Source organism: Pongo pygmaeus, chromosome 1 (assembly GCF_028885625.2).
Source record: "Pongo pygmaeus isolate AG05252 chromosome 1, NHGRI_mPonPyg2-v2.0_pri, whole genome shotgun sequence".
NCBI classification, from domain to species: Eukaryota; Metazoa; Chordata; class Mammalia; order Primates; family Hominidae; genus Pongo; species Pongo pygmaeus.
In genome coordinates this window covers 197,056,920-197,080,053 of record NC_072373.2, presented here as the reverse complement: position 1 = coordinate 197,080,053, position 23,134 = coordinate 197,056,920, and the positions used below count along the sequence as shown (strand labels likewise).

The window sequence follows — 23,134 nt, the reverse complement described above, 5'->3', positions numbered from 1 at the left end:
TACTGAGCTGAATCTTGATATCTTTATAAGAGAAAAGAGAGATGAGAGATTAACAGGATGAGTCCAGATGAAGGGGGTGGGTGAGGAGGGTGAGAAGGGGATGGAATGCGGGCAGAGAAAATAGGGTATGCAAAGACACAGAGGGGAGGTAGAGGCTGGCCCACCCAGGAAATGACAAGCTCTTCAGGAAGACAATGCATGAAATGCAGGTGGCTGAGACCTGAAGCCGTGGCTCAGGGAATGGTGATAATGTCCAAGCTGCAGAGGAATGAGGAATTCATGGTCCCCATTCTCCTAGTGAGAGCAGTTTCCTTGGTGCTGGGGCAGGGCTGAGGGCAGTGAGGGAGGGGTTCCACCAAAGGAGGGCTTTTGAGTTGGTCTCATCATCCTAAGTCTGGTATCTGGTTTGCCTGGTTTGCATCTTGGGCACACATGATAATCTGCAGTCTAACTCCAGCAAGTATGCCAGCTCAGGTAACTGGGTCTCACTGGGCTCCTGGTTCTCCCTCCCATTCCTTGGTGGGGCTGCCCTGAAATTCTGCTTGCCCTGCAGGGGCTGGATCTTGACTTCATTGCTGGCTGCAGGGACACCCTGGGATGTGCAGATATCCCTGTTCAAGTCTGAGATCTCCACATGCCTTTCCTCATGGTGTTTCCAGAGTTCCACCTCCCACTGCCACACCCACGCCCCCACCAACCAATAGCAGGCCCTAGCTAAGGGTGGACCCACCTGGCCCTCACTCCCTTACCTCTTCCCACCAGCCCCCTCTGAGACTCCACTGTGCTTTGCTGAGGCTAGTGTAAGGTTCACAACACTCAGCTTCAGCAACAGGAGATTTTCTACCAGAGCCTAAATCTAAGAAGCTGGGAGGACAGTGGATTTTCACTGCAGGGGCCCGTCCCTCCCAAGTGCTGTCCACAGGCAAAACTTGCTTCTGGGATTATGGTCCTCAGTTCTTTTAGTCTGAAGGAAACTTGGACACACTAGGTATTTAAAAAAAAACAAAAACAAAAACAAAAACAGACAAACTATTCCTACCTCCCTGCTTATAAGCAGTTTATCTCTATCCCATTGCAAATTGGAAAGACATGCAAAGGGGGGTGGAGCCAAGATGGCCAAATAGGAACAGCTCCAGTCTACAGCACCCAGCATGAGAGACACAGAAGACAGGTGATTTCTGCATTTCCTACTGAGGTACCGGGTTCATCTCACTGGGGAGTGCCAGACAGTGGGTGCAGGACAGTGGGTGCAGTGCACCGTGCGTGAACTGAAGCAGGGTGAGGCATTGCCTCACCCGGGAAGTGCAAGGGGTCAGGGAATTCCCTTTCCTAGTCAAAGAAAGGGGTGACAGACGGCACCTGGAAAATCGGGTCACTCCCACCCTAATACTGCGCTTTTCCAACGGGCTTAACAAATGGCACACCAGGAGATTATATCCCACACCTGGCTTGGAGGGTCCTACGCCCACGGAGCCTTGCTAGTACAGCAGTCTGAGATCAAACTGCAAGGCAGCAGCAAGGCTTGGGGAGGGGCGCCCACCATTGCTGAGGCTTGAGTAGGTAAACAAAGCAGCTGGGAAGCTCGAACTGGGTGGATCCCACCACAGCTCAAGGAGGCCTGCTTGCCTCTGTAGGCTCCACCTCTTGGGGCAGGGCACAGACAAACAAAAGGCAGCAGTAACCTCTGCAGACTTAAATGTCCCTGTCTGACAGCTTTGAAGAGAGTAGTGGTTCTCCCAGCATGAAGCTTGAGATCTGAGAATGGGCAGACTGCTGCCTCAAGTGGGTCCCTGACCCCCGAGTAGCCTAACTGGGAAGCACCCCCTAGTAGGGGCACACTGACACCTCACACGGCTGGGTACTCCTCTGAGACAAAACTTGCAGAGGAATGATCAGGCAGCAACATTTGCGGTTCACCAATATCCGCTGTTCTGCAGCCACTGCTGCTGATACCCAGGCAAACAGGATCTGGAGTGGACCTCCAGCAAACTCCAACAGACCTGCAGCTGAGGGTCCTGAATGTTAGAAGGAAAACTCACAAACAGAAAGGACATCCACACCAAAAACCCATCTGTACGTCACCATCATCAAAGACCAAAGGTAGATAAAACCACAAAGATGGGGAAAAAACAGAGCAGAAAAACCGGAAACTCTAAAAATCAGAGCGCCTCTCCTCCTCCAAAGGAACGCAGCTCCTCACCGGCAACGGAACAAAGCGGGACAGAGAATGACTTTGACGAGTTGAGAGAAGGCTTCAGAAGATCCAACTACTCTGAGCTAAAGGAGGAAGTTCGAACCCATGGCAAAGAAGTTAAAAACCTTGAAAAAAGATTAGATGAATGGCTAACTAGAATAACCAATGCAGAGAAGTCCTTAAAGGACCTGATGGAGCTGAAAACCATGGCATGAGAACTACATGACGAATGCACAAGCCTCAGTAGCTGATGTGATCAACTGGAAGAAAGAGTATCAGCGATGGAAGACGAAATGAATGAAATGAAGCGAGAAGAGAAGTTTAGAGAAAAAAGAATAAAAAGAAATGAACAAAACCTCCAAGAAATATGGGACTATATGAAAAGACCAAATCTATGTCTGATTGGTGTACCTGAAAGTGATGGGGAGAATGGAACCAAGTTGGAAAACACTCTGCAGGATATTATCCAGGAGAACTTCCCCAATCTAGCAAGGGAGGCCAACATTCAAATTCAGCAAATACAGAGAATGCCACAAAGATACTTCTCGAGAAAAGCAACTCCAAGACACATAATTGTCAGATTCATCAAAGTTGAAATGAAGGAAAAAATGTTAAGGGCAGCCAGAGAGAAAGGTCGGGTTACCCACAAAGGGAATTCCGCCCATCAGACTAACAGCTGATCTCTTAGCAGAAACTCTACAAGCCAGAAGAGAGTGGGGGCCAATATTCAACATTCTTAAAGAAAAGAATTTTCAACCCAGAATTTCGTATCCAGCCAAACTAAGCTTCATAAGTGAAGGAGAAATAAAATACTTTACAGACAAGAAAATGCTGAAAGATTTTCTCACCACCAGGCCTGCCCTAAAAGAGCTCCTGAAGGAAGCACTAAAGATGGAAAGCACTAAACAACCGGTACCAGCCACTGCAAAAACATGCCAAATTGTAAAGACCATCAATGCTAGGAAGAAACTGCATCAACTAACGAGCAAAATAACCAGCTAACATCATAATGACAGGATCAAATTCACACATAACAATATTAACCTTAAATGTAAATGGACTAAATGCTCCAATTAAAAGACACAGACTGGCAAATTGGATAAAGAGTCAAGACCCATCAGTGTGCTATAATTAGGAAACCCATCTCACATGCAGAGACACACATAAGCTCAAAATAAAGGGATGGAGGAAGATCTACCAAGCAAATGGAAAACAAAAAAAGGCAGGGGTTGCAATCCTAGTCTCGGATAAAACAGACTTTAAACCAACAAAGATCGAAAGAGACAAAGAAGGCCATTACATAATGGTAAAGGGATCAATTCATCAAGAAGAGCTAACTATCCTAAACATATATGCACCCAATACAGGAGCACCCAGATTCGTAAAGCAAGTCCTGAGTGACCTACAAAGAGACTTAGACTCCCACAGAATAATAATGGGAGACTTTAACACCCCACTGTCAACATTAGACAGATCAACGAGACAGAAAGTTAACAAGGATATCCAGGAATTGAACTCAGCTCTGCACCAAGCGGACCTAATAGACATCTACAGAACTCTCCACCCCAAATCAACAGAATATACATTCTTTTCAGTACCACACCACACCTATTCCAAAATTGACCACATAGTTGGAAGTAAAGCACTCCTCAGCAAATATAAAAGAATAGACATTATAACAAACTGTCTCTCAGACCACAGTGCAATCAAACTAGAACTCAGGATTAAGAAACTCACTCAAAACCACTCAACTACATGGAAACTGCACAAGCTGCTCCTGAATGACTACTGGGTACATAACAAAATGAAGGCAGAAAAAAGATGTTCTTTGAAACCAACGAGAACAAAGACACAACATACCGGAATCTCTGGGACACATTCAAAGCAGCGTGTAGAGGGAAATTTATAGCACTAAATGCCCACAAGAGAAAGCAGGAAAGATCTAAAATTGACACCCTAACATCACAATTAAAAGAATTAGAGAAGCAAGAGCAGACACATTCAAAAGCTAGCAGAAGGCAAGAAATAACTAAGATCAGAGTAGAACTGAAGGAAATAGAGACACAAAAAACCCTCCAAAAAATCAATGAATCTAGGAGCTGGTTTTTTGAAAAGATCAACAAAATTGATAGACCGCTAGCAAGACTAATAAAGAAGAAAAGAGAGAAGAATCAAATAGACGCAATAAAAAATGACAAAGGGGATATCACCACCTATCCCACAGAAATACAAACTACCATCAGAGAATACTATAAACACCTCTATGCAAATAAACTAGAAAATCTACAAGAAATGGACAAATTCCTCGACACATACACCCTCCCAAGACTAAACCAGGAAGAAGTTGAATCTCTGAATAGACCAATAACAGGCTCTGAAATTGAGGCAATAATTAATAGCTTACCAACCAAAAAGAGTCCAGGACCAGATGGATTCACAGCCGAATTCTACCAGAGGTACAAGGAGGAGCTGGTACCATTCCTTCTGAAACTATTCCAATCAATAGAAAAAGAGGGAATCCTCCCTAACTCATTTTATGAGGCCAGCATCATCCTGATACCAAAGCTTGGCAGAGACACAACCAAAAAAGAGAATTTTAGACCAATATCCTTGATGAACATTGATGCAAAAATCCTCAATAAAATACTGGCAAACCGAATCCAGCAGCACATCAAAAAGCTTATCCACCATGATCAAGTGGGCTTCATCCCTGGGATGCAAGACTGGTTCAACATACACAAATCAATATATGTAATCCAGCATATAAACAGAACCAAAGACAAAAACCACATGATTATCTCAATAGATGCAGAAAAGGCCTTTGACAAAATTCAACAGCCCTTCATGCTAAAAACTCTCAATAAATTAGGTATTGATGGGACGTATCTCAAAATAATAAGAGCTATCTATGACAAATCCACAGCCAATATCATACTGAATGGACAGAAACTGGAAGCATTGCCTTTGAAAACTGGCACAAGACAGGGATGCCCTCTCTCACCACTCCTATTCAACATAGTGTTGGAAGTTCTGGCCAGGGCAATCAGGCAGGAGAAGGAAATAAAGGGTATTCAATTAGGAAAAGAGGAAGTCAAATTGTCCCTGTTTGCAGATGACATGATTGTATATCTAGAAAACCCCATCGTCTCAGCCCAAAATCTCCTTAAGCTGATAAGCAACTTCAGCAAAGTCTCAGGATACAAAATCAATGTGCAAAAATCACAAGCATTCCTATACACCAATAACAGACAAACAGAGAGCCAAATCATGAGTGAACTCCCATTCACAATTGCTTCAAAGAGAATAAAACACCTAGGAATCCAACTTACAAGGGATGTGAAGGACCTCTTCAAGGAGAACTACAAACCACTGCTCAATGAAATAAAAGAGGATACAAACAAATGGAAGAACATTCCATGCTCATGGGTAGGAAGAATCAGTATCATGAAAATGGCCATACTGCCCAAGGTAATTTATAGATTCAATGCCATCCCCATCAAGCTACCAATGACTTTCTTCACAGAATTGGAAAAAACTACTTTAAAGTTCATATGGAACCAAAAAAGAGCACACATTGCCAAGTCAATCCTAAGCCAAAAGAACAAAGCTGGAGGCATCACGCTACCTGACTTCAAACTATACTACAAGGCTACAGTAACCAAAACAGCATGATACTGGTGCCAAAACAGAGATATAGACCAATGGAACAGAACAGAGCCCTCAGAAATAATGCCCCATATCTGCAACTACCTGATCTTTGACAAACCTGACCAAAACAAGCAATGGGAAAGGATTCCCTATTTAATAAATGGTGCTGGGAAAACTGGCTAGCCATATGTAGAAAGCTGAAACTGGATCCCTTCCTTACACCTTATACAAAAATAAATTCAAGATGGATTAAAGACTTACATGTTAGACCTAAAACCATAAAAACCCTAGAAGAAAACCTAGGCAATACCATTCAGGACATAGGCATGGGCAAGGACTTCATGTCTAAAACACCAAAAGCAATGGCAACAAAAGCCAAAATTGACAAATGGGATCTAATTAAACTCAAGAGCTTCTGCACAGCAAAAGAAACTACCAGCAGAGTGAACAGGAAAGCTACAGAATGGGAGAAAATTTTTGCAACCTACTCATCTGACAAAGGGCTAATATCCAGAATCTACAATGAACTCAAACAAATTTACAAGAAAAAAACAAACAACCCCATCAAAAAGTGGGTGAAGGATATGAACAGACACTTCTCAAAAGAAGACATTTATGCAGCCAAAAAACACATGAAAAAATGCTCATCATCACTGGCCATCAGACAAATGCAAATCAAAACCACAATGAGATACCATCTCACACCAGTTAGAATGGCGATCATTAAAAAGTCAGGAAACAACAGGTGCTGGAGAGGATGTGGTGAAATAGGAACACTTTTACTCTGTTGGTGGGACCGTAAACTAGTTCAGCCATTGTGGAAGTCAGTGTGGCGATTCCTCAGGGATCTAGAACTAGAAATACCATTTGACCCAGCCATCCCATTACTGGGTATATACCCAAAGGATTATAAATCATGCTGCTATAAAGACACATGCACACGTATATTTATTGTGGCACTATTCACAATAGCAAAGACTTGGAACCAACCCAGATGTCCAACAATGATAGACTGGATTAAGAAAAGGTGGCACATATACACCATGGAATACTATGCAGCCATAAAAAATGATGAGTTCATGTCCTTTGTAGGGACACGGATGAAGCTGGAAAGCATCATTCTCAGCAAACTATTGCAAGGACAAAAAACCAAACACTGCATGTTCTCACTCATAGGTGGGAATTGAACAATGAGAACACATGGACACAGGAAGGGGAACATCACACTCTGGGGACTGTTGTGGGGTGGGGGGAGAGGGGAGGGATAGCATTAGGTGATATATCTAATGCTAAATGACGAGTTAATGGGTGCAGCACACCAACATGGCACATGTATACATATGTAACAAACCGGCATGTTGTGCACATGTATCCTAAAACTTAAAGTATAATAATAAGAAAATTAAAAAAAAAAAAAAGAGCGTGGCTCCTCCCCAACTTCTCTTGCTCATTCTCTTGCCATGTGACATGCTGGCTCCCCCTTCTCTATCCACCATGAGTAGAAACTTACTGAGGCCCTCACCAAAAGGAGATGCTGGCGCCATGCTTCTTGTACAGCTTGCAGAACCATGAGCCAAATAAACCTCTTTTCTTTATAAATTAAAAAAAAAAAAAAGACATGCAAATATGAGAAAAGCAAAAAAATTCATGGCACCTTGACATGTTGATTTCACTTGCCTTCTGACTGGGCCCCGGAATATGAAAGGGCTTTGGATGTTCCCAACCAACAGTCACCACTGCAGGAACACAATAAATCCATCACTGATGTGAGTCATGATGGTGGATCTTTACATTAGGGGAAAATGGCATGTGAATGAACAGCTGCTGCAGGGGGAAGGGGGTCAGAAATCACTCTTGTCCCCACATGAGAATGCAGTTGAAATTATCCTTGGTGACATTGGAAAGGGCAATAAGAAAATACTTGTTTTATCAAATGTCCCCCTCTAAGCTGCCCGAGCTGCAAACCAACAATTAAACCATGATCATAATAGCAGACAATAATAATTAAGTATCACGCTATCCAAAGAGCAAAAACTGAGAAGACAGCCCAAAGTCCAAATCCAGCATTGGTGTCTAGAGCAAAATAAAAGGCTCTTCTCTTCAGGGACCAGCTGGCATTCAAAAGAAATAAAAGATTCTTTGGTTATTTTCTAAAGTGGAAAAATAAAACTGGGCTTCAGGTCACTGAAAACGTTGCAGAATGTTCCAGGGTAGTGACTGCTGTCTTGGACTTAGGCTGTGACTTTGTGCTTCCCTCTAACGTGCTGGGCGACCTCCGGCCAGCTGCCCTCTCTTCCTCATCACCCTGTAACCGGAGGCTCTGAGACTACCTATCACTAGACAGAGTCCAGAGTCTGCCCTGTAGGTGTCAGGGATTCTGTGAGGGGCCAATGTATCTTTGTCCTTGGAAGAAATGTTTCCATAAAGTAAAAACACTGGCTGTGGAGCCGAAGACCTGGATTCAAATTGTAGTTGTTTTGTTTTGTTTATTTTTTTTTGAGATGGAGTCTTGCTCTGTCACCAGGTTGGAGTGCAGTGGTGCTATCTCGGCTCACTGCAATCTCCGCCTCCTGGGTTCAAGCAATTCTCCTGCCTCAGCCTTCCGAGTAGCTGGGATTACAGGCACATGCCACCACATCCAGCTAATTTTTGTATTTTTAGTAGAAATGGGGTTTCACCATGTTGGCCAGGATGGTCTCGATCTCCTGACCTCGTGATCCACCCGCCTCGGCCTCCCAAAGTGTTGGGATTACAAGCGTGAGCCACTGCGCCCGGCCTCAAACACTAGTTCTGAGAGAGCTAACTTGGTGACCTTGCAGAGCCTCAGTTTACCCCGTGTAAAATGGCTGTAATTTCAATCTGTCAAGCAGTGTTGCTAAGAGTATTATCATAAATGCAATCACATATAAAGCATCTAGCACGTAGTATTAAATAATCATCAAATGGTAAAATCACCTAAAATAATTCCATTTTTGTTCAATTTATTTTATTTTTTACTTGACTAAGAGAGATGTGCTAAAATCTCCTATAAGGATTGTCAATTTCTCCTCATATTTCTGACAGATTTTGCTCTATGTTTTCTCATCAGGTTACTCAGTGCAGAAAGATTCATGACTGTTAGCATTATTGTGGACTATGCATTTTACCATATGAAAGCATTCCCTGTGTCTCTTTTAATGTTATTTAACCTTGAATTTTACCTTTTTTTTTTTTTTTTTTTTGAGATGGAGTCTTGCTCTGTCACCCAGGCTGGAGTGCAGTGACACATCTCGGCTCACTGCAAGCTCTGCCTCCTGGGTTCAAGCCATTCTCCTGCTTCAGCCTCCAGAGTAGCTGGGACTACAGGTGCCTGCCACCATGCCTGGCTAATTTTTTTTTTTTTTGTATTTTTAGTAGAGACGGGGTTTCACCGTGTTAGCCAGGATGGCCTCGCCTTTTTTTTTTTTTTTTTTTTTTTTAACAGAAAAGCAATATTGTGATCCCTGCTTTTTACTTCCATGTGTTCTCATGCTGTTCTTTTGTCCCAACCTTTTATTTTTAATATTTTGTTGTTCTTATGTTTAGCAGCATTCTTTTAAATTTTATCCAACCCAAGAATCTTTGCCTTGCAATATGAATGTTTCCCATGTGGGCACCAGCTCATAGCTTCTTATGGCTCCTGCTTTCCCTGCCACAGGTCAGTCAGTAGTTGCTCTACATGTCACGGTAGAGGCTTCCTTTCCCTGTGCACCGTCGTCTTGGGGCCTCTCTCTGGGAGCCTGTGTTTGCTCCCTTTGCAGACCCTTTGCTCAGCATCTGAGTGTTGCACTCTGCTCAGGCACCTGACCTTAGCTCTTTGCTGATCCTTCAGAGAAGCCTCAGACGACAGAACTTCTGTGCTCTGGGCCTTATATCCAGTCACCCTCTCAGTCTCCTGTCCCTCCTGAGCTCCTGTAACCTTGATCTGCTCCAGAGGCTGCCTCCTCTTCCCCCATTCTCTTTTCCCTACATGAGGCCTGGAGCCTTGAATTACTTTGTGGAACAGACACCTCCAGCCCCACCCAGGACCCTGTTCCCCACTGCAGACCAGCACTGGACTGTGAAGTGTGTGAAAAATTACCCTTTATTGTGTTAAACCACTGAGATTTGGGGGTTATCTGTTATATTAGTTAGCCATTACTGTTGACTAATAATACAAGCTTATTTCCATCATCCTGTTTTATGGTTTTTTTTTTTGGTTTTTTTTTTTGAGACAGAATCTCACTCTGGCACCCAGGCTGGAGTGCAGTGGCGTGATCTAAGCCCACTATAAGCCCCGCCTCCCGTGTTCAAGTGATTCTTGTGCCTCAGCCTCCTGAGTAGCTGGGACTACAGGTGCATGCCACCATGCCTGGCTAATTTTTCTATTTTTAGTAGAGATGAGGTTTAGCCAGGTTGACCATACTGGTCTCGAACTCCTGGCCTCAAGTGATTTACCTCCCTCAGCCTCCCAAAGTGCTGGGATTACAGGCATGAGACACCACGCCTGGCTGTGTTTTATGCTTTTATTTATTATTATATTTTCTTGCTTTTTTGGGTAATATTTCTTAGTTTGTAAGTTTTCTTTAGTGATTTGCAAAGTACACATTCTATTTTAAATTCTACAGGTGGTTGTCTTTAAGCATTTTCAAAAGTACTCCTAAACTTGTATTTTCTCTAATCATCAAATTTAAGAAAAATAATATATTATACCATTTTACTTCTTCTTACGTAAGACAGTAAATCTTAAAAAGGTTTTACCTTTCCCTATGCCCTCTCCCAACCATCAAACCATTGACAATATAAGTAGGGACTAGAGGCCCAAGTTACTCACAATCTTTCATGGTCACCAATTCTTAGTACTGTGTAGTTTTTCTAAACATCTCAGTAGGCTAAAAATTATATGTCTGTATTAGCTTCTTGTGGATGCTGTAACATATTACAACAAACTTGGTGGCTTAAAACACTAGAAATTTGGCCAGGCATGGTGGCTCATGCCTGTAATCCCAGCACTTTGGGAGGCCAAGGCAGGTGGATCACCTGAGGTCAGGAGTTCTAGACCAGCCTGGCAAACATGGTGAAACCCTGTCTCTACTAAAAGTACAAAAATTAGCCAGGTGTGGCGGCAGGTGCCTTTAACCCCAGGTACTCGGGAGGCTGAGGCAGGAGAATCACTTGAACCCAGGAGGTGGAGGTTGCAGTGAGCTGAGATCGCGCCACTGCACTCCAGCCTGGGCAACAGAGCGAGAATCCAAATCAAACAAACAAACATAAACAAAACCAGAAATGTATTCTTTCATAGTTCTGGAGGCCAGACGTCTGAAATCAGTATTGCTGTGCTTCAATCAATGTGTCAGTAGGGCCATGCTCCCTCTGGAAGCTCCAGAATAGATTCTGTTCCTGCCTCTTCCAATTTCTGATGCTGTTGGCATTCGTTGGCTTATGGCTGTATCACTCTAACCTCTACCTCTGTCTTTGAATCACCTTCTCCTCTATGTGTATAAAATCTCCCTCTGTCTTCTTCTTACAAAGTTGCATGTGGTTGCATCTAGGGCTCACCCAAATAATCCAGGATAACTCCTTCATTTCAAAATCCTTAATTTAATCACACCTGCAGAGACCCTTTATCCAAATAAGGCAATATTTACAGGTTCCACGCATTAGAACCTCACATTTTTGGGGGCCACCATTCAGCCTACTACAATGTTTTTGTAAGTTCCTCAGGAAGCCTGTGAGAGCCAATTTTATGTGGCTTTTGTGCATGTCTGAGGACAATATGTTACCTTTGTAAGTGAATCATATTTCCTGGCTGAATCAACAATTCTTGAGACCAATAACACCACTGACTTTGGACTTTGGTATTATGGAAAAGAAAAGGAGTCTTAAGAGGGTTGGAATAGTTGTGGTGGTTTTGTAAATGAATATTTTATAGAATGAGGGATGACTGTGTACTTGCTTGTGTGAGTCGGTTTTGCCAAATGCTTGTAGGGATTTTTTATGATTCATCCTGAGCTCCTATATCCTTGGTCTGCTCCAGAGGTTGCCTCTGCCTCCCCCTTTCCCTTCTACCTCACCCAAGGTCTAGAGCCCTGAATTACTTTGTGGAGTAAGCATTCCCACCCTTTGGAATGATTTCATTTTTCATCACGTTGTATCTAATTTATTTTTTGCCTGAAAATTCAATGACTCCTTTCACTTCACTGAGGACATTTTAGCCCTGGTCACCCCACTCCCCACCTTTTCCCCAGGGGAGGTGATGGCCTTTTGTATTTTATTATTCCTTCTGCTCAGTTTCATTGCTCTTCTGCATTTGTGCTTCCTGGATTGGCACTCTGTCTTCCATGTTTGTTTACTTTTCATTACTTAGAGTCTAGCTTGTCTACTACTTCAATGCTTTTATTTCTTACAAGGCAAACGCTGCTATTGTGGATTTTAGTTGTTACTGTGTGTTTAATTTCTTCGCATTCCTTTCTTACCTTCATCACTGTCAGTCTATTTCAGAATCCCTCCTCCCGCATTTCATCATCCATCTTCTATTGATCATGCATATTTCTTATATTTAAATGAGATTATTATGTCTATACCCATTTAAATTTTCTTGTCTATTATAGTAAAACATGTTTAGAAAAAAATTTTGTATTTTTTTAGGGAAATGGTTCTCTTTTAATGAATGGTATGTTTTAAGTGGCATCACACAAGTTTATTTTATGTATTTTTTGCTTATTTCTTTACTTATTTTTGGAAAGGGAGAGATCTATACTGGTTCAGTGTGGTCAACCCACAGGGAATGTGCATTTCTTTGGTTGAATAGTTTATTTTCCTCCTAAGAGATGTTGGAATTCAGTTTTGGGATCTTAAACTGGCGGTCAAGTTGATGCATTCTGGCCAATTCAACTACTCAGTGTAATTCGGTTAGATTATCGTATGAGGATAATTTGAAGTAGTTTGTGTTTCTTTCTCTAGAGGTGTTCTATGAAAAACTGAATGGCCAGAGAGTGCCACCATTCTCAAAGCTACATGTATACCTTCCAGGCTATCCACATCCTCTCCTTCAAAAAATGTGTACATTCCTTTTGGCTATTCCCCGATTTGTTGAAGCCTTAAATCTGACAAAGGAATACCCCACTGTGTGTGTGCTTATCTGTTCAGTTCCTTTAGGAGGTCAGCTCTTGCAGTGTAAGTACACGGACCTTCTCTGTTTAAGGTTTAACTTGCTGTAGTTGCTCAGAAATAAACCCTCTGGAAGCTGCTGAACCTGCGGCCATGATTCGTGGCAAGAGCTGTGAATGCAAGCTTCACTTCTGGTGCCTTCTGCCTCCTCTGGGCCAGCTGCCCACTTGCTGGCTGGAGGGAGGCAACACTGACCACTGTGGGGAATTGCTGCCCTGTGACTGATCTGAAACAACAGCAAGGGAATCCAGGCTTCAGGCACAACCAGATGTTTTTCTAGCCCAGCATCCTCCCAGGAAGACAAGCTCCACTGGGCAGGGGTCCTGGTTAATCAAAACCATGCCTGCCAATGCCTGCTACATGGTGACCAAAATCCAAGAATGGAGTTTTCAGTTTTCCATGTATGTTAATCATTAAGAAGTATCCCTGAAGTTAAAAAACAAGGACTATTAGCCTAATATGAGCTTTATGGGCATTAGGAGCAGAAATCCGAGTGTCCAGAGTGAGAAGTTCTCCACCTTCCATGGGTCCCAGATCTCTGCAGGGAAAGCACATCAGCAGAGGACTGTCTCCTCTCCCTTCTTCCTTCCCCCTCCATGAAGCCAGACAACTGTAGCTTCAACCCGAACCATATTTGCACATAAGAAATGACTCAGTTCTTTTGAATATAACCAGGAACCCTCAACAGTGCTCCTAGGCTCCTCCCTGGCTTCCCAGCCAATTTATCCTCTGCACTGCTGCCACAGATCTTCCTGAAGTCCTCATATCCCCCCTAGACAATGAGCTCTTCCAGAAGCAGCTGTGTACATTCATATCTTCCTCCCTTTCACATGCCTGGGAGGGCTTCACCTCCACCCTGCATGATGAGCTGCTACCATTCTTTAAAGTGCAGCTGGAAAGGTGCTTCCTCCCTGTAGTCCACCCCCAACTGCCATATAGAATTATGATCTGTCCTCGCAGACACTTTTCTATTGTGTTTCGTGCATACTTCTACTATAGCATTCATCCATTATCTTGGAATCTACAGCAGAAACTGTGGGTTGGATGATCTGTGCTTCATTTCCAAAACTCTCATTTCTCTCTACTATTGAGGCTCTAAAAGCAAAGCAAAATGATTTCCCACTTTTCCCCTGCCAGGCGTGGCAAGTTCTGACTAATGAGATGTAGGACAATATCTCTAAGGATAGTGGTTCTTCCCAAATACACAAGCAAACTTTCATTAGGAGAGAGTTCTGTGCCCTTTCCTCTTCCCTCTTCTTTTAGACTGGAACACAGACATAATGTCTGGAGCTGCGGCAGCCAGCTAGGTAGCCATGAGGATGAAAGCCTCAGGATGGCAGACCAAGAAGGAAGGTTATGGCTTCCTGAGCAGTGGTACCAAGTCTGGATGGGACCTTCAGATTCTTGTTCCAGGAGAAAAATGAACCCCCATCTGCTGAAGCCAGCTTTAGTCCATTTTTCTATTTTCATTCCTAACTGATATAATTTCTATCTATAATACTGAGACCTTCAAGGGGAAAAGCTGTTTCTTATTTATATTTATACCCCCATGCCTGGCGGAATGCCCAGCACTGAGTAAATGCTCCAAGTTTTTAAATTGAACTGAATGTTGTTACTGTCTTTAAAATGTTCCAACAGCTCCTTATTATACTGAGAAATCCATTCAGAGTTCTTCTCTTGGCCTTCAGTGTGTAAAGACTCCTCCTTACCCACACAGCCTTATTTGCCCACATGCATGCAGCTCCAGCCACGTCAAGTGAGTGCCCTTTTGTGGCCAGATCCTATATTTTCCCCTATGTTCATACCTTTGCTCTCTTACCCCTAGCTGGAAAGATTGCCTCTACAGTCCCAGGCAGAACTCCTCTCTCTCTTCTCTGTTACTGAACTCCATCACTTGGCTTGCACTTATAGCATCTATTTTAGCTTGGAGGTACCTGTCTGTGTGACTATTTCCCCACTAGAATGTGAACTCTTGGCAGACAAGGCCTGGCCTTGGTCTGGACTTTGTGTTTCCGACTGCACAGCATCACACAGTCTCTGGCACAGAGCAGGTATTCATTGCATATTTTGTTAGATGGACTCAGACCACAGCCTGAATGGCAGACGGGAAAGAGCAAAGACTGACGTTAGACAGAACGTGTTCCAAACCCACGTTACTGGGTAATTGTCAGATCTCAAGGAAGGTCATTTATCCTTTCTGGGCCTCGATGATCTCATCTATAAAATGGGGACAGTAATAACTGATTCAGAACCTGGTGTGCTATAGGTATTTGATAATTGTTAGATAGAGGGGCAGAACCAAGAGCAAAGGGCTTTCCCTCCCTTTCTTATCCAGTTTTCATCTGAGCTGGCCCACTGATTATTAAAAACAAAACAAAAACAAAAACAAAACAAAACAAAACAAAACCCTCCAGCTCAACACCAGAAGCTGAGAAGAGGTTCCACTCCTATAGGATGAAACTTCCGTGTTCTATGTACTGATGACACAGGCAAGGGTGACAGGGAGGGAGCAGCTCATGGGTCTGCCCTCCTGATGTCAGCTGCCAGGCCTGGATGGAGTGCATCGGCCCATCCACCCCATTCTTGGCACTTAGGAAGAAGCACTTGCCAGATGTTGTAGGTATCACCAGGGTTCAAGGAAAGGGGCTGCCTTCCATTCCACTCTTATCACACACATCCAGGCAGGACCCATTTTCCAGCTTGGACCACACCCAAGGGTAAGCCTGACTATAGATTCCTGCAGCCAACCACTTTGCCTCTTGGGCACTCCTGGGAAGGTACCATCCTTGCTCAGCCTGCTGGAGCAAACCTGGCTACAGATCCCTCTGGTCACCCTCAGTGCTGGATCAGGGCTGAAGCAGGGTAGGGAGATGCATCTGAAAGCCTTCTCCTGTCTGTGCCCCTGGAAATAGCCGCATGGGCTAGCCTGCTGCCTAGCCCATGTCCCTTCCCACCTAGCACACCTGCTCCCACCCTCAGTACAGCACCCACCACCTGAGAGCCTTTAGGGGTGACTTACAGCCTGCTGTGCTTAGGAATACTCTGTTTGGGTAAAATGAACAACTATCCACCTAGCTCCAGGTGGGAGTTCTCATCATTTGGGAATTACGAGCCAGCCATGTTCTAGGTGCTTTATATATGTTCACTCAATCTTCATAGCAACCTTAAGGAGGTTATCCTCCTTAATTACCATCTTAAAGATAAGAGAACTGAGGCACAGAGGGCTTAAAGAGCTCCCTGAGCAACACAGCAAATAAGAGTTCAGGTAGGCTGGTACCAGAGTCCAGCTCTTAGCTATGACTTGATAGTGAATAAACAATAAAACTCATGAGACATAAAGAATCCAGCTGAATAATCAAACCAAATGGCTCAAGTGCAAAATGCAGATGACACAGGGAAAAACCGACAACATTGTAAAACAAAACACAAATAGTATTCTCAGAGATACAAGATGATAACATATTGATAAAAACAAAAGTAGGCTGTCAAGAGCAGTCTAGAAACAGAAAAAGTAGTTTCCTTGAAATAAAAACAAAAGCAAGACTTCCAAAATAAAAAGAGGGTAAAGAACAGGATAATTACCGTTGAGAACTGAATTAATGAAAACACAAGATCACTGGCAAAATAAAAACAGGATATAGAACTCTGAAATCACTAGAACAAAAAGCCAATTAAAGCAGATCAGCTAACAACAGGAAGAGTTAACAATAAAAAAAAAGCAATACAGAAGCATAATGTATTTTGTTTGAAAGAAAGCATAATACATTTTATGTAAAAGAAATATAGCCCCTTGTACTCGTTGCATATTCTTCAATGCCCATGGAACATAAATAAAACAAAAAAATTTGAAAAGTAAAAAAAGGCATAATGCAGTCAAAATAAAAATAATGAAAAGCATACAAAATCTATAAACCACTTAGTAACTGAAAAAAGTCTTAAATATTATTGGATTTAAGAGAAACATAAATGAGTTATAGACTAGAAATGAACCCAGTTGAACACTCTATATGAAAAAGACAAATTGTCCAAACAAAAAACACACAAAGAACCAGAAACAGCAAAGACAATTAAATATCCTATTGTCCATCTAAGTGGTGAAGACTGAAAGTATTGACAATGTCTAGTGATACTGCGTGGGGTAGCAGGCCTTCCCACAGACTTCTGGTGGACTTGTAAATTGCTATAATATCTAGAGGAAAATTTGAGGTCATGTATCAAAATTTGCCTCCTAAAAATATATCCTAAGGAAATAAATGGACAACTGTTCGAAGATTCAGGAATAAGAATGTTGGAGTGAAAAGCTGAAAAGATTCACTTATTCAACAGGGGAAAAGTTAAATAAATTATGGTGGTGCATACAATAGAATTCTCTGTATCTATCAAACGGGATGAGGTAGATCTGTAGACATTGACACGATGAGATGGTGACATATGATTAAGTGGTAAAACAAAAAACAAGTTACTAAGCCATGCATGTGGATGAACTTGGTTTAGAAACATGTGCATTGCATTTGCTTCATGTACATATTGGCACACAAAATATCCAAAAGAATAAGTAGAGCAAACAGACATTAATAGTTATTTCATGTGGGGTGTGAGGAGGGGTAAAATTACAGAGTAAGATTGTGGAAACGTTTCATTTCGAGTTTATAAATTTGTTTAAATTTTGAATTTTAAAAAAATGATCATCTGGCTGGGCGCAGTGGCTCACACCTGTAATCCAAGCACGTTGGGAGGCTGATGCAGTTGAATCACTTGAGGCCAGGAGTTTGAGACCAGCCTGGCCAACATGGTGAAACCCTGTCTCTACAAAAATTAGCCAGGCATGATGGCGCTCGCCTGTAATCCCAGCTACTTGGGAGGCTGACGCATGAGAATTGCTTGAACCTGGAAGGTAGGGGTTGCAGTGAGCTGAGACAGTGCCACTGTATTCCAGCCTGGGCAATAGAACAAGAGTGTCCAACCCTCCTCCAAAAAAAGAGTACCTAATTTGTATATAGAAAAATTCTATAAAGATATTTCTAATAAAAAAGATAATAACTAAATAAGGACTCAAACACAAAGGGGCTTTTTGTGTTTGTCTAATTATGAGTGTGAGGTATCCTAACTTTGCTGCTGGTTATTCAAGACAGGTGTGTGTGTGTGTTGGGGGTTGAGGGAGAGGGAGGGAGAGGAGAAAAAGAGAGAGAGGGAGGAAAGGAGAGGAAGAGAGGGAGTGGGAAAGAAGGAGGGAAGGAGAGGGAGAGAGGGAGTGGGAAAGAAGGAGGGAAGGGGAGGGAAAGGGGGAGGACCGAGTGAGCACACATAAGTACAGCTGTACGTGTGCATGCTATGCATACTGGCTGGGATGGCAGGCTGGGGTGGGAGAATGAGGAAAGGACAGTGTCTTGCCACTCTATCTCCATCTTTCTGAGGCTCTCAATGAAACTGGGAAGACCTCTTCTTACTTCACATTAGCTCCTTTGAGGTTGTTGTGGCTCCAAGAAGCCATCCAGACTAAGGACTGATGTTATCTTAACCTTCTTCGGACTATTTCCCATTTTGGGATCCTCAGCATGCCCCCCATGACTTCATATTTCTTGCTATGTTACTCTGGAGAGGACGTTTCCTGTATTGGTTTTGATCTTGTCTTCCTGAGGGCTAGAAAGGGCGTCTCCTGTCTCCCCTCCACCCCCATAGCCACCATTCTCATCAGTGAAAACGATCCTCACTACTGCCCAGAAATCCATTCATCAATTTATTGTAATTTCCTTGTGCCAGCCACACCTAGATCTGCTCTGCTTTCCTTAATTCCCAGAGAATTAATGCTGTGCCTTTTAGGTACGTTACGGCCACTATGCCATGGATGAACACATCCTTCTCTTTAGAGGATGTGTGCCAAAGCATCTAGAAATGAAGTATCATGATGTTGACAGTGTACTTTCCAGCAGCTCAGCAAAAAGGAAAACAAAAGGATGGAAAGAGAAGAACAAAGAAAGCACGTAAGCATATATGGCAAAATAGTAACGCCATTTGGGTGTAGGCGGTAGGTACGCAGGTACTTGGTGTACTGTTGTCACAAACAGTAGTTGAGAAAAGTTGGTGTGATGACTTGAATGTCCCCTGAATTTTCTCTTCTTCTCCATCTCCACTGCCACTGCCTGGCTTCTGGCCTCCTCGTCTCCAGCCACACTCTGGAGACAGCTTCCTCACTGGGCTTACAGGCCCAGCCGGTCCCACTCCGCCCATTCTCCACAAAACTGCCAGGAGCTGTCAAAACGCAGCCTCACAGCCCCAAGGCCCTCTGTGCTCCCCACAGCCTCCAGCACCAGCTTCATCTCCCACGAATGCCGCCACCCACCAAATCGCAGGTGGTCATCCAGCTGCGGGAACCATTTCCAGCCCCTTGAGGCTGACCACACTGCTTCACTCTGCCTAGAAGCCCATTACCCTCCCACCCACCTTCCTCCTTGGCTACCTGGCAACCTCCTCTCCTTCCTTCAGGACTCAGCTCTAGGGTCACCTTTTCCAGAATAACTTCTCCCATCTCCTCCTGTCCTGCTTTTTCATTCCCCTTCCTCATTGTGCCACCACCTGGTTCTGGACAGACATGCGCGTCTGCTCTTTGTGAACCATGGCCACATCTCATTCATTTATATAATGCCAGCACCTGGCACAGGCACAGCCAGGTAGTAAGCAAACAGATATTTGTGAATATGAGGGAATGAATGCATCAATGAATGATGCTCCAAGTGAAGAAAGTGAGAAAACCTCTTGAATTGCACATGTGTGTACTAAAGTGAAATAGTCATTATGTTCTTGATCCACTCATTGTTCAACCACTAGTCACTGAGGAACTATCATAGATCCACTAGGCATATAACTACCTTTATACTTGGGTCTTGCTTCATTCATTCTTTCATTCATCAAACACTTGACACTTGTTGAGCCGGGGGCACTGTGCTAAGAGCTGGGAGACTTGCAAAGATGAATCAGGCAGAGACCACAGCTCCAGGAGGGGAGGTAAGGCATGAGCATAAATAAAGGAGAAAAGTGGTCAGTGTCATCAGGAAAATATATGCAACAGGCAATGGAAGTTCAGAAGAGGCAGAAAGGACTCCTAGGAGCCCCGCAAGAGAGGGGGTGAGGGATGACCTCCCGGGTGAGCTGACATTTGCACTTGACTTTGAGGGATGGATAATTTTAGATGTAAGCCTTTGGAGGGAGGAGGGCGTTCCAGAGGAAGGGCAAAGTAGAAACAAAGGCCCTGAGCTAGGCCCTGAGCTAGGCCATGTACAGGGGTCACCAATAATTTTGCTTTGCCAGGATGTCATTGACGAGAAGTGGAAAATAAGGTAGGGGAGGGAGGTTGAAGTCGCTGTAGCCTCAAAGGCCAGAATAAAATGTTTAGCTTTTATTCTGTGAGCATGGGGTGGCCATGCAAGGTTTCTAATCAGAGGGTGAATTGATCAGGTATATGCTTTCAGAAGGTTATCCCAGCAGTGCTGTGCAGGATGAATGTGCATATTTAACTTGTCTCCCTAACAATGCAAAGTCCCTATGTACACTGCTGACCTTATTTTGCTCAGAGTTTAGCTAAAAATTTTGTACATATGAAATACTTAATACATTTCTTTAACATTAATTGAACTGTGTACATCAGTGAATATCTATATTTCTTGCAGCAAAACACCCATTCAGCCAGTTCTCCTTAATCGGAAACTCTTACATGGAGGAATCTTCTCCTAGCTATCTTCCTTTTCTTGGCTCCTCACTATTCCAAATCTTTAGCACTTATTTCCTGGATCATTGTAACAGACTCCTGATGGTGCCCCCCCATGAGCTCTCTATACTGCAAATAACCCTGGTGGACCGACCCTGCTCAAGAATCTTCCATGGGTCCCTCTTAGTTATTGGCATTTAAGATGGTCCATAACCAGGCTCTACTTTAACCCTATCTATCACCCATTCCTTATCCATGTGTTTCCCCTACTCCAGCCAGACTGTTTCCTCCCCAATTCCCTTGTTCTATCCTCCTTTCATACCTCCGCTCATACTGCTACCCCAACCTGCTCTTTTCCTCCAAACTCACCTAAGCCATGGCTCAAGGCCCCATTTTGCCAGCAGTGCAATAGTGTGAAGATTCAGAAAGACCTGGGTTCAGATCTCAGAGTTTTGATTCCCTGTGCAAACTTAGAAATGCTATGCATCCTCTTGGAATCTGAGTTTTCTCATCTATAAAATGGGAATTACAATAATGCCTATTTGTTATTAGGGCTTATTATTATTATCAATAGGGCTATTGTGGGGAGTTAATAAGGTAGGCTCTGTGCTCAGTAAATGGTGATGGTTCTTTCTCCTCTGACTCCTTGAAATTCCAATAAGGAATGCCTGGAAGGAAGTTACATTTTGATGGCATACCTATTTTGAAGGAATTTATCTTTTGAAGAAGTACATACCACTTCTGGTCTTTTCCTATTTACTTCCTCCACAACTCTAAAATACAAGCATTTCTGTCCTCATTTTAAAGATGAGGAAACAGCCTAAAAAAGGGAAGCAATCTGCCAGGGGCCATACAGCTAAAGCTGAGTTAGTGCTTGCTAACTGTCAGAAATAACCACAGCAACTGTTATTAAATATTCACTATGTTCCAAATACTATACTGAGCATATTACATGCAATATCTCATTCAAGTGCTTTATCCTGAGATCCATACTCTACAGAAGAGGACAATGAGATGCCGAGAGGATAAGGAACTTTCCCAAAGTCCTGCAAACAGTACATGGAAGGGTTGGATTTAAATGGGGGTCTGCATGCCTTGAATCCATGCCCTCGGCTCCTCTGCTGTAACTGTGCTATCTGGACCAGTGAGGTGTATGGACTTGGCATGAAGCCCTGAGAGGCTGAGACTGACCTTTCTAGATTTTCTAAGGCATCCAGCATAGCAACCACTATTGATCACAAGGGGTTCTCCAGGTGAGGCAGGCGGGCCAGGCACTAGCTGGATGGCCTGGTGATGATGCTGATGATGGCTCCCCTGAACAACTGGCGACGGTTACTTTGCCAGCCCTGACACTTACCCAATGGTGCAGCCGGCCTCTGCTTCGATGGTCCAGATGCAGTTGAGATTGTGTTCATAGGGAGCTGGATACCCGGGTGACAGCACCTGCCCCGACACCTCTCCTCTCACTGTCCCTCCACACTCGGCTGAAAGAAATCCCAAAAGAGTGAGCTTCATGGGGTGGCCTGAGCTGCCAGCAGTCACTCAGCAGCTCCTTTTGCCTGTTTGCTCCTGAGTCCCTTCCCTCTCATTCATTCCAAGTGATTGAGCACAGCATATTAAAAGGTCCCTGGATGAGACTTATATCCCAGAACCTATAAAGAACCCCTGCAAATCAACAATAAAAAGACAAATAACCCAATTTTAAAAAGGCAAAGGATTTGAATAAACATTTCTCCAAAGAGGATATATAAATAGCCAATACATACATGAAAAGATGTTTAACATTGTTAGTCATTAGGGAAATACAAATCAAACCCACAATGAGATATCACTTCACACCCACTGGGATGTCTATAGTCAAAAAGACTATACAAGCGTAGGTGGGGATGTGGAGAAACTGGAACTCTCATCATTATCGATGGAAATGTAAAATGGTGCAGCTGCTTTAAAAAACAAGTTGGTGGTTCCTCAAAATGTTAAACATAGTCACCATATGACCTAGCAATTCTGCTCTTAGGCATATATCCAAGATAAATGAAAACATGTTCACATAAAAACTTGAACATGAATGCTTATAGCAACGTTATTCATAGTTATCAAAAAGTAGAAACAACCCAAATGTCTATCAATTGATGAATGAATAAACAAAATGTGGCATAGCCATACAATGGAATAGCATTCAACCATAAAAAGGAATCAAGGCGGCCAGGCATGGTGGCTTATGCCTGTAATCCCAGCATTTTGTGGGGCTGAGGTGGGTGGCTTACCTGCGGTCAGGAGTTTCACACCAGCCTGACCAACATGGAGAAACCCCATCTCTACTAAAAATACAAAAAATTAGCCAGGCGTGGTGGCACATGCCTGTAATCCCAGCTACTCAGGAGGCTGAGGTAGGAGAATCACTTGAACCCAGGAGGTGGAAG

The 23,134-nt window shown here is 43.3% G+C and overlaps 1 protein-coding gene across 1 annotated transcript in view; it reads right to left on the bottom strand.

Moving 5' to 3' along the window:
* Positions 1-23,134, bottom strand: part of CSMD2 (CUB and Sushi multiple domains 2) — a 664,918-nt gene that overhangs the window by 159,497 nt on the left and 482,287 nt on the right. Inside the window, exon 25 of the mRNA XM_054497047.2 lies at positions 22,069-22,195. Within this exon, the coding sequence (XP_054353022.1) occupies positions 22,069-22,195 (127 nt within the window). The remainder of the gene's footprint in view (positions 1-22,068; positions 22,196-23,134) is intronic.